Source organism: Macaca thibetana, chromosome 3 (assembly GCF_024542745.1).
Source record: "Macaca thibetana thibetana isolate TM-01 chromosome 3, ASM2454274v1, whole genome shotgun sequence".
Taxonomy (NCBI): Eukaryota; Metazoa; Chordata; class Mammalia; order Primates; family Cercopithecidae; genus Macaca; species Macaca thibetana.
In genome coordinates, this window is record NC_065580.1 from 129,019,190 (window position 1) to 129,031,850 (window position 12,661).

Genomic DNA, 12,661 nt, shown 5'->3' on the forward strand with positions numbered 1-12,661 from the left:
GCCTGGCTACGGCCACTTTGGCGGACACCCCCTCGGAGCTCCTGGAGAGCGGCAGGTGAAGAAAGACTCAACCGGCACAAGACCAAGGTCCAGGTTCAGTGGGTTGAGGCTTCGAGGACGCGGAACGGACACCTGGGTGGAAAGTGGTCACCAGGTGTGAGTGGCACCGTGGGGCCAGTCCCCGGTTTTGCTGCCCCTGCTTTCAGAAGATCGTGGCTGGAGTCACCTGGGCGCAGCGTTTGATGTGGCACCTGCAGCGGCAGAACCGACACCCAACCAAGAGGATGCTGCAGGGAGCCAGCAAGCAGACGTCTGTCCCGTCTGTTCACAGGGCCCAGTTCCTGGCCAGCTTTGGCCAAAGCGAGAGACTGGACTTCGGAGAGTGAGTGTGAGTGCATGAGCTCATGTTCAGCCCTCCAGTGCCTGGCATGACAAGGTGACACCCTCTAGCGTCACCACTGCCCCCACCCTGCTTTCATACCTGGGGCTGATAGGTCTATCCCCCAGAGATGCAGAAAGCAAAGAGGAGGGGAGCGGCCGATGTCCCAGGGCTGTGGGGCCGCTGGCTGTCAAGGTCAGGCGGGACATAGTGGGTCTTCTAGAAGGGTTTGTGGGCCAGCAGGGGTAAGGCTGCGCCGACCCCAACCTGCATGAGGACCACATCCCCGAGGTGGAGCACCTACAGTCCCCAGCGGAGCCGGGCTAAGCGCTCCGCGTGCCCTCTGCTCCTTACATGGGCCCCAGGCTCCACATGGTAAGCAGAGAGCAGTGGCCTCGTGGGCAGCTGCCAGGCACCTGCCCCCTGGGGACAGCCAATTCCTAGGGGGACCGAGGCATCCTCATCCCTAGCCTGGCAGCTTCGCAGGAAGGCTGTGCCTGACAAGTGGTAGGGGAGGGTCTGGGGAGGGGCAGTGGCCCAGCCAACCTGGGTGACTTCTAAGTGAATAAGCTGGGGGTCCGGCTGCCTCTGGCTGGAGGTTGGGGTGGTGTCTGCCTGGACCTCAGGGGCTCCAGGCTACCAACTGCCTGTCCAGGTTCTGGGCGCCTCCTCCAGACCTCAGATTCCTCAGCTGTCTGAGAGGACTGATAGGGCATGATATGGCAGGGGTGTTTCAGGATTGGGTCAGATGATCCCCTGTAATCTCTTATTACCCCCTCCCTCCCGTCCACTTTCCTGCACACAGCCTCCTTTTTTTTTTTTTTTTTTTTTTTTTTTTTTGCCTATTCTGAGTTTGTCATGAGACTTTGTGGAATGTCTCCGGTGGGGAGGTAGGAAAGGTGAAACCCCTTGGCTTCAGTGTTCCTTCCAGGCACCCCTGACTTCGGGCTTTTTAAAAAGCACAGACCTGGCACCACATCCTGTACCTCAGAGAGTTGCAGAGAACTTCATGCGATTCCCAAACCAGAACACTTTGATGCTGACTCCAGACCCTTACCTCACCCCAAAACCCAAATGCCTTGGGGTGGCCACCTTCAGACAGGAGTGAATTTGATGCTTGTTCTCTGGGATTGACCCAAGGCTTATATAATGAAGCACGCCTGCCCCTGTGTTTTGGGGGCGTCAACAGTAGTGACCCGGAACTGTGAGCACCATTCCCCACACAGAGTACAGGGAACACAGCCCTATCCAGCAGGCTGGCCTGGCCATGGCCTGATGGTCATCAGTCCCAAGGCAAGAGACCCAAGGCAGGGAATGTCTCTTGCCCCCAACTTTTACAATGCAGCCATTTAACTGGAGGTGGTGGCCTCTGTGGGTCCTCCAGCCTTCAGATTGCTATCCAGGGCCACCAAGAGAAGCTGAAGCACAGGGCCAGTGGGTGGCAAAATTAGAGACTCTGTGATTGGGAAATATCACTTTAGACCCATCATGGCCCATTCGGGACATCTGGGCTCCATCCATGGGCTGTTTTTTCCATGGGGCACTTTGGTTGTGGTCAGCACCCTGTAGGGTGGGGGTGGGGGCACAAGGAGGAGCAAGTGGTCTGGAATCCACAGAAGTGCCCCATCCTGGGCACAAAAGTTTTGTTCTCTGATATGTGTGGGCATCAGGGCCTGTGTGGGTATGGGTGGGGTTGCCTCTTTTCTTGACCAAGAAAGAACCATTCCTGGGTCTCCTGGGAGGCTTATGGGCACTCCATGTACCTGGAAGCTAAGTGGAGCACGTGAGGGCTCTGCAGGACTCTCCCCTGCTGCCTCCTCCCCAGTGGGAACCAGGCCATGTGCTCTTAGTGCTGACTCATGCCCTGGCCCACATTGCCCTTCACTCAGCAGGCTCCTCCCTGATGCCCCCAGCTCGGCTCCTTTTGAGTCTCCTCAGGCTCTTGTGAGCCCTGGGATAGCATCACAGAAGTTGACAACCCTGCTGCCGGCCTCTGCCTGAACTCAGAGTCCCTCGTGGGCAGGATGGGCAGGTCAGGTCTCAGCTTTTGGCTGAGCACAGGTTCTTTTGCCATGCCACAATGATGGAGACACTGGGCAGGGCTGACCTGGGAGCTGCTCTATGGCCTCCCTAGTCTGTCACTGCACCAGATTGAAGCAGTATTTCTGCAGATGGCTTCACCTATTGTCACTATCCAGACACTAGAACCAACTGGCTGTTGCTCTTGGCCCAGGGTCTTGGGCTGAGGCTGTCATGACCAGCATGTTCTCTGCCATGTGGGAGCCTCAGCTCCCAGTGCTGAGTGATTCCCAAAAGACATGACAGCCAGAACTGGGAGGCTGGAACTCAGAACAGGAGTACCCCTGACTCTGGGGCTTCCAGAAAGCTGGCCCTGAGCTGTGGCCCCTCCTAAAGACAGGCTCCTCTGAGATCACACCGCTGCACTCCAGCCCGGGCGACAGAGTGAGACTCCATCTCAATCAATCAATCAATCAATCAATCAATCAATAAAGGCTCCTGTGGATATTTCAGGGGTCAAAAGTGGGTCCTTCTGGCTGGCAGGATTCTGGTGATCACTGGGCAGGTGGGGCTGGCTTAGGTAGGTCAGGCACAATAGGGCCTGGTAGAGAAGTCAGAGAATGGTGTGGCCAGAATGGACAGCTAGACCTTTGAATCTAGGCCATACACAGGCAGAAAAACAAGCGATGGTGCAGTCAGCTCAGGCAGGTCTAGGTCAGAGCGCCTGCCAGATAGGAACATGCACCCCTGCCCCAGACCCCAATCCCAGAACACCTGCCTGCACTGGGCATTGTCGGGTCTTGGCAGAAAGGCCTGGGGGTGATGATCAGGTGGTGTGTCCCTGGGTCTCAGGCCTCAGTGGCTCCTTAGCAACTGGGCAGTCACTGGTCAGGGGGAGGGGCCCAGAGATCACCTGTGTGCATCTGTCCATGGGTTGTGTTCCCACCCCAGCTTCTCAGCCCTCACAGGGAGAGGCCAGGGCTCCCTGCCTGCTCTGTTTCGAGCTCTGACCCACTCACCTGGTGACTCTGATGGCTTCCTCGCCCAAGCCTGGGTCCTCCTCTGTTAGACAGGGGTCCCAGGCTTCCTGCAGACAGAAGCCAACCAGCAGCCACACCCTGTGGGCCCACCTGGACCTCTTTACCCCACTGACCAGTGAGACCCAACTGGCCAGTCCTGGTGTCCTACTTGTATATTGCCTTTTTCCCCGGTGTGTTTCCTGTAATGACTGCTATGTGGAGCTTCCATATAAGTGCAGAATACAGAATGTCCTCTACCCCACAGAGCCCCCACCATGGCCCTCCTGGGGCTGGTCATGCCTTACTCAACTTGGTGTAAATGACTGCTGTTGGCCGGGTACAGTGGCTCACACCTGTAATCCTAGCACTTGGGAGGCCAAGGCGAGTGATCACCTGAGGTCAGGAGTTCGAGACCAGCCTGGCCAACATGACGAAACCTTATCTCTACTAAAAATATAAAAATTAGGCCGGGTGCAGTGACTCATGCCTGCAAACCCAGCATTTTGGGAGGCCAAACAGGTGGAGGACAATGTCAGGAGTTTGAGACCAGTCTGGCCAATACAGTGAAACCCTGTGTCTACTAAAATTACAAAATTAGCCAGGTGTTTTGGCGCACCCCTGTAATCCCAGCTACTCAAGAGGCTGAAGCAGGTTAATTGCTTGAGCTCGGCAGGTGGAGATTGCAATGAGCCGAGATCACACCACTGCACTCCAGCCTGGGCGACAGAGTAAGACTCTATCTCAAAAAGTAAAAAATAAATAAAAAATAAAAAACAATGGCTGCTGTAGCATGCACTGTTGAGAGCCACCCATCCACATGGCTGCCCGACCCTGAGTCTCCTTCCTTTTTGTTGCTGAGGTCTTTTCTATTCCCCTGCTCTTCACTTGAACTGCTCTTGAAGCCAAGATGAGGGATAAGTAGGGTGGTGCCAACAGGGACCCCTCCTGGGGTAAATCTCAGCTGTGAGGGGGTTGGGCTCACCCCCTCCTGTCATCTCCTCCTCTGAGCTTCATTTCTGCCAGAGGTCATCAAAGTGCAGCCTGTCCCCACCTGCTCTTCTGTCTCCCATGAGCCAAGGATGAATTTTACCTTTCCAAATGGTCGAACGAACCAAAAGAAGACTCATACTTGATGTTTTGAAATTGGAGTTTCCAGTGCCTGTAAGGAAAGTTCTGTGAGATTGCAGCCTCGTGCCTTCATTCACAGGTTGTCTGCGGGAGGCTGCTGTCATGCTGCAGCTGCAGATTTGAGTCATTGCAATCGACATGGGTTGGCAAAGCTGCAAATATTGACCCCTAGCCATTTTGAGGAAGAGGTTTTAGACCCTGGTTTGAGAATTGTCTGGTGGGACTCTGGGCTCTGGGTCAGATTCTTCCCCTCTCGGAGCTGCTTTGACCTTCACCGGGGTGTCTGTAAAGTGGGGGTGCCATGCACCTATTGTGCAGATGTTAAGCCCCAGAGCATCAAATATTGGGGTGCCTGCCTCATGTCACCCACCTCACCTGCAGAGGTCCTAGGATCTGATCCCAACCAGCAGGAGCACTTGGTGTTTGGTAACAGAGACACCACGGAGCTAAGTTGATACCTGCAACTTAGGTATCCCCTGGGGCTCACTCTCTAGGTCAAGGATGGTACAGGGCTGATGTCCTGAATCCCATTCTGGTGGAGCCTCAGATACTACAGGTGCTGAATGAGCTGCTGGCCTGCTGGGATGGGGGCAGCAGCTGGCAGAAATGGTTGTAGCTGCAGGACATTAAGGCAGCTGTGAGGCTACTGGGAGTCACACCTCAGGTCTCACTCCCAGTACCTGCCCAGCTGGAATATTTGTGCCCCAGTGGTTACTATGCAACAGGACCTGACACTGGCCAGGGAGCTATGGCCACAGGCTCTCTGCAGCTGGCCACAAAAAAAGAGTCTTCTCCTCCCCTATGCTAATTTACTGGATCCTCTTCTCTCATTCTCACTTAACCACTTCATTGCCTGAAAGCAGACCCAAAATTGCTCCTTGGACTGAAAATAGTCATTTTTTTCAGCCACCTATAGTGGCTACATCTCCTGGAGAATTTTGATTTTCTAGACACAGAGGGAAGGACAGGATACTGACAGGGCCTGGGTGGAAGATGCTGAAGGGGTCTTGTGGGGAAGGGAGGGAGTAGGGGTCCAACCTCCTGGGGCCTTTCCCCTAAGACGCTCCCTCCTCTCCTCCAATCCCATGCTGCTCCAATCTGTTCTCAGAGTTAGATAGATACAAGCAGCCCTCCTCCAAAGATTGGTCCTTGATTTCATCCCCTATTCATACCCTGTATTGAGATGGGTCTCCTCTTTCTCTGTGTATCAAACCCTCCCAATACATCTAAGATGAAGAGAATGGAGCCAGGCAGTGTGCTGCCCAGGGAATCCTGTAACCCCTGGCCCGTGGATAAACCCCATCCCCACCCCATCTCATGCTGCACTGCCACCAGGGTCAGGTTTTGGTATCAGGATGATGCTGGCCTCACTAAATGAGTTAGGGAGGAGTCCCTCTTTGTCAATTGTTTAGAATAGTTTCAGAAGAAATGGTACCAGTTACTCTTCGTACCTCTGGTAGAATTTGGCGGTGAAAACATCTGGTCCTGGGTTTTTTTGGTTAGTAAGCTATTTATTATTGCCTCAGTTTTAGAACTTGTTATTGGCTTACTCAAAGATTCAACTTCTTCAAAAAAATTTCAACAACAACAGATAAATCTAGAATTTAGTAACAGATGTACCATAGTTCTTAAAGTGTAAGTTTTACTCTCCCCAGTCTGCCATTTTACTAAAGACAAATCATGGTATGACCAAGTTGCTTTATTATACTTGGCCTGATTATTTGGATGAAGTGCAGCAAGAATAATTATTTTTACATAGGTTTTAAAAATTGGAATTGATGAAATTTTGTTCCATAAAATGAATCTCAGATAAGAATTTTTAAAGCTGAGCCAGTCATGAGTCTATACCCTGAAATATGAGTTGCATACATTTCTCTTTTGATATCACGGGATAACTCAGGCTCATGAGCCTGTGAAAAAGTGACATTATTTACTTACCACAGATTAGGAACCCTGTATAGGGACTGTGTAGACAAGGCATAAAGCCAGTTTTCCCAGTGGGCTTTTATTGGCTCTGTAAGTCAAGTTTGATTCCTTAAAGGAAAGCATGTCATTCCAGTCAAAGCCTTGGCAAAATAACTAATTTCCCCAACAGTGTCCTGTTGCAGAAGAAAACATTCTTTTGCACTTATGCAAATTATATTGCCATAAGTTAAGAATGCTCACAAATAGTTTCCAAATTCTGGAGAAAACAGACAGCAACAAATGTGCTCCAAATTTTGTTTACAGAAATATATTTTATTCGATTGCTAAAAGCTGTAAATAGCTCAAAATAAAAGTTTTCAGGACTCTGAAAAACAAAACAAAGAATCAGTAATATTTCAGGCAAAGTCAAAAAATTACTTTAGTCTTATATTAGTTCACTCCATGCAGTTATCTCCCTTTCTGCTTGATATTCATGAACATTTCAACTCTCCATGAGAGTCCTGAAAGTTTTTTCTTTATTCTATTGCCAAAATTTCCAAAGGTATCAGAAACCTGCATTTAAGAGCACCTATCAATGTCCTAAACATGATTGTAAATCACCTTTCAAAGAGGATTAAAACAAGACAACAATTGTCTGTGGATGACAAAGAAGTCTTAGGACAGCCACTATTAAAGCTACAATTGACAGATTTTGGTTACTTCTGTTGCATACAATGATTTTACATAACAATTATTACTATTAATAACATACACTAAGTCATACTGGAATTATACGAGTTTTCCATTGTTTTGAATCACATACCAATAACATATTTATACAAATACAGCCCAAGAAAAATCAAACACCATTTCATATTTGACAATGCTTTCCTTCTTTCCTTTTTTTTTTTTTTTTTTTTTTTTTTTTTTGAGATAGAGTATCCCTCTTTTTGCCCAGACTGGAGTACAATGCTGCAATCTCTGCTCACTGCAACCTCCGCTTCCTGACTTCAAGTTATTCTCCTGCCTCAGCCCCCTGAGTAGCTGAGATTACAGGTGCATGCCACCACATCTGGCTAATTTTTTTGTATTTTTAGTAGAGACAGGGTTTCACCATGTTGTCCAGGCTGGTCTCTAACTCCTGATCTCAGGTGATCCACCCTCCTTGACCTCCCAAAGTGCTGGGATTTCAGGTGTGAGTCATTGCACCCAGCCTGACAATGCTTTCTGACATTTCTTCCTGTATGATTTTTATACCAAATAAGCCAAATGTCATTTTTGTACTTTAGAGGACCTAATATCTAAAAGATGTTTAGGTAAGAAAAATACATAATTTATAATTTGATTTTTTAAAGGTTTGTCAAATATCAAATCCCAGGTTATCATAAGTCACTCATTAACCAAAATGATAACTCAAAAATTTTAAAAAGGCAAAAACCCTTACTCATGAATAGAGGGAAGACTTCACTTTCCAAACAATCTTTTTTGCCTTTCCTTTTGCTCCAGTTTATTCAAAAGGGCAGACAAAATCTTTCATTTTTAAAATATTACATGAAAATCTTGTTCATGAAAGAAAGCTAAATCTCACCGTTGCATTAGTGCACTATTGATGTCAAACCTAATTCTTAATAAAACCTTATAGACAAATCTATCTAGTCTTAATCAGTTTGACCATAAGGTAAGATTCCTATAACCCTTTTATAACACTTTACAAATTTTGTAAAAGAGCAGATTAGTGCTCTAAGGAAAACCAGTTGTACTTTTATTCCAGTGTTCAATTTATAAAAAAACTGAATACGCCTTTAACTTTAGCCAGTATGTTAACACACAGAATTTCTTTTACAAGATGTAAATTTTTACAAACCTTTCACAACTTGGTTAATCCTTCAGCTCCATTTTATCTAACTTAAAACAATCCTTTAATCCTTTAATTTAGGCCAAAAGTAATCCACATTCCCATGACTTCTTGTAATCTTTTACCAAAAACACATTTTACTTTTTTTACATACCTAGCATGTAAAACTGTTTTTATTTCCCAATGATTACTAAAGTGATGTAAACTACAGTACACCATGGTTTCTATTTTTCTGATAAAATATTTGATTTGAGCTCTTATTATTTTTAAACCAATTAATCAAAGCTCCTTCATATTACACACACAACACATAGAAATACACAGATGGAAGAAGATCAAGTACCTGTAAGATTTTTCATTCATCAGTTTCTTAATTGGATTACCACCCTGGCTTCAAGATGGATCCCTAGGAGAAACAGGGCCAGGAAAGCAAAAACCAAGCAGTTTCTACAGCCTAATAAGTAGGCACAGCTGGAAGGCAAAACAGATTTTCCACCCCCGCCCCCCGCAAATTAAGTCTGCTATTTTTATACCAGAACCTGGATCCCAAAAAGAGAATCGGCCCATCTCCCATTGGCGTCTTACTTCTCATTGTGGGGAGGGGACATTTCCATGCCTTCTAGGCGGCCAAGAGCACATTTCTCTGATTCAAATGTGCAAAAAGCTGAGTTTCCCCTGTAGCTGCCATTAACCATCCCTAAATATATATTTCCTACCTACTTGTTACATATCTAAATTGTCTCATAATGTGAAGTAATTTCTGATACCCTGGAAAGTAAAAACCATCAGATAATGCAATGCAAAAATGGAACAGAGCCTTAGACTCTGAGAGGGATCTATCTACTTCCAATTCCTGGGGTTTCATGAGGAAAACAGACGTTTTTCCCAAAAAGCCTATTGTGGCACCTCCTCTGTTTTTTCCAAGGACTTCCAGCTGTTGGAGCTTGAATATCTGCAATTAATTAAGCCAACTTTTGGGCCAGGTGTGGTGGCTCATGCCTGTAATCCCAGCACTTTGGGAGGCTGAGGCAGGCGGATAAATTGAGGTCAGGAATTCAAGACCAGCCTGGCCAACATGGTGAAACCCCGTCTCTACTAAACATACAAAAATTAGCCACATGTGGTGGTGGGTGTCTGTAATCCCTACTACTCAGGAGGCTGAGGCAAGAGAATTGATTGATCCCGGGAGGTGGAAGTTGCAGTGAGCCAAGATTGCACCACTGCATTCCAGCCTGAGTGACAGAGCAAGACTCCGTCTCAAAATAAATAAGTAAATAAAATAATAATAATTAAGCCAGCTTTTAACCATGATGTCCTTTTTAAAAACATTTATTTAATTCTCACATTGCTTGACTTTAGCCATGCCAAATTGCCAACATTTCTGACTTTTGAACTTCATTAACATAACCTCCCAGTTCAAACCAATAAACTTTTGCTTTGTTTTGTTTTGTTTTGTTTTGTTTTGTTTTGAGATGGAGTCTCCCTCTGTCACCCAGGCTGGAGGGCAGTGGCCAAACTCGGCTCACTGCAACCTCCGCCTCCTGAAACCAATAAGCTTTAACTAAGGTTATGAACCTAACCACGAGTGTACAAGGTATTTTCAAAAAGGTGCCAAGCAGTTTTTACAAAATCTACAATCTTCAAAGGTAGCTCAGAGAAAGGAAAATCCAAAATGGTTCATGGAGGGGAGGAGAATCAACAAATGTTCACACAGATATCAAATCAGAAAGGACTCATTTCCTAAGCCAGAAATTGAACTCTGAACTCCAGTTGCCACTGTGAGACAGCAAAGCCCAACTACTGAGCTACAGCACTGAGCAGTCTCCAATGGAGTCTCCCAGAAGAAGCCTACAGCAGCCAATTTTGAGCTTGCAAAGGTTTTTAACGGCTCAAAGATCATTTTTAGAGTTAAGTATAACATAAATTTCAAAATTTCTGTATGCTGATAGTAGAAACCAAGAGAAAATACTGCCACACGGCTACAAGTTCAAGCTCCCAAGAATATAAAACAAGAGGGAAACTTGATCCATTATTTTGTTGTTTTTGTTTGTTTCAGGGACTTCTTTTTTGTTTCTTTCTTTCTTTTTTGAAATGGAGTCTTGCTCTGCCTCCCAGGCTAGAGTGCAATAGCACCATCTTGGCTCACTGCAACCTCTTTCTCCCAGGTTCAAGCAATTCTCCTGCCTCAGCCTCCCAAGTAGCTGGGACTACAGGCGCGTGGGGCCACGCCTGGATAATTTTTGTATTTTTAGTACAGACGGGGTTTTACCATATTTGCCGGTCCTGTCTCGAACTCCTGAACTAGTGACCTGCCTGCTCGGCCTCCCAAAGTGCTGGGATTACAGGTGTGAGCCACCGCGCATGGACGGGAATTACAATTTGAGATGACATTTGGGTGGAGCCACAGAGTCACACCATATCACTGCAAAGGATCCACAGCAAGAAAGGTCATAAAATCCTAAATTTTAAAATGCTTATTATTTCAATTTATGAATAAATATTGTATATCATTTATAAATGCATGTCACGTTGTACACAAGGTTAAATGCAAATATCCTCTGAAGTTGGCCTGGTTCAGATGAAGTTAAGCCCTGCCTGTAAAGGCTGCAGCCTAGGCTGTTACTTTTGCTCGATTCAGCCCAGTGTCTGATCACGTATTACCTCATTGGGGCATGAAGGGTGGGGCCTGAAACCTTATCCAATCAGGAGCCGCAGACTAGAAACTATCCAATCAGGCATGCAGCTGGAGAGAACAGGCTGCTTCCGTTAAGTTTGCGGGTCCTTTGTGTTTCTCTGCGTCCAGAGCTGCAGTACTTCTCTTCACTGCTCTTCGTCCTCTGCTCCTACAGGTCAAATCTATGTGTCCTTGTGTCATGCAGGTATCCGCAAATTTGTGACTGAAAGACCAGGACCCCCTGGAAGCCGAGAAATGGTAAGTGCTGGGTCTGTCATCGTGAGAGAGGGGTGGAGGCTGGTTGGAACCGGCTGAAAGTGGCTGTGGCAGGACCCAAACTTTCCCGCAGTCAGCTCCAGAGTCTGAGGACCCAAATCCTCTTTGGCCCAGCTCGGCTCTCAGTCCCCTTGAGCCGCAAGATGGTGCCTGGGCCAGCGGCTGGGACCCTGGGAGTTGAGTCTTTTTCCTCTGCCGTGGCTTTGCCCTGGACTGGAGGCCTCCCTGGTTTGCTCTGCACTCCCAGCGCCTCATCTCACCCATATTGTGCGGGGATGAGAAAGTCATTGGGGGAGAATCCTGACTCAGGGTACAGGATTCATGAGTGGAAAGAGCTGTGGTCCTGGGTTCCCTAGTTCCTCATTTTTCCTTTTAAAAATGTATGAGAGTCACTGTAAAAGTGAGAATCTGATCAAAGTGTGATTCAAGAATAGCGCCCAGCTATGGTTTGTGGGTTGTGATCCATGGGAGAGACTTGAAGAAAAGTCTAAGTTGCATGATGAAGCAAACCAGATTTAATAATTGGTTTGGTAGAGTTATGTAGTTTCCTTATTTGTAAGATCCCGGTGAACATTTCTTGGTTATGTCATCAGAGATTAATTGGCAGTCTGTGGTTGCCTACGCCTGAATATTTTCTTCAAGATAGTAATTTTTGTTTGTTTGTTTGTTTGAGAGGGAGTCTCGCTCTGTCCTCCAAGCTGGAGTTCAGTGGTGCGATCTCACCTCATTACAACCTCCGCCTCCCAGGTTCAAGTGATTGTCCTGCTTCAGCCTCCTGAGTACCTGGGATTACAGGTGCGTGCCATCACGCCCAGCTAATTTGTGTATTTTTGGTAGAGATGGGATTTCACCATGTTGGCCAGGTTGGTCTCCAACTTTTGGTCTCAGGTGATCTGCCTGCCTCAGCCTCCCAACGGGCTGGGGTTACGACTGTGAGCCACCACACACCCAGCTGAATTTTTGTTTTACCTTTTATTTTAGGTTCAAGGATACATGCAGGTTTGTTATATAGGTAAAATCGTATCATGAAGTTTTTGTGTAGAGATTATTTTATCACTCAGGTACTAGGCATAGTACCCAACAGATTTGTTTTCTGATTTTCTTCATCCTCCAACCCTCCACCCTGAACTGAACCTCAGTGTCTGTTGTTCTCTTATTTGTGTCCACGTATTCTCATTATTTCCCTCCCACTTAAAAGTGACAACATACAGTTTTTGATTTTCTGTTCCTGCACTAGTTTTCTAAAATAACAGTCTGCAGCTCCATCGACATTGCTGCAAAGGACATGATGATGATCTTTCTTGTAGCTGCATCATGTTTCATGGTGTTTACATAGCACATTTTCTTTATCCAGTCTACCGTTGAAGACATACAGGTTTATTTCTTGATTTTACTATTGTGAATCG

General features: G+C 46.8%; 1 protein-coding gene across 1 annotated transcript in view; it reads left to right on the forward strand.

Moving 5' to 3' along the window:
- LOC126950919 (zinc finger protein 716-like) overlaps positions 1–12,661 on the forward strand; it is a 41,970-nt gene that overhangs the window by 6,798 nt on the left and 22,511 nt on the right. Inside the window, exons 2-5 of the mRNA XM_050784846.1 lie at positions 207–382; positions 508–624; positions 745–754; positions 11,109–11,237. Coding sequence (XP_050640803.1) covers positions 207–382; positions 508–624; positions 745–754; positions 11,109–11,237 — 432 coding nt within the window. The remainder of the gene's footprint in view (positions 1–206; positions 383–507; positions 625–744; positions 755–11,108; positions 11,238–12,661) is intronic.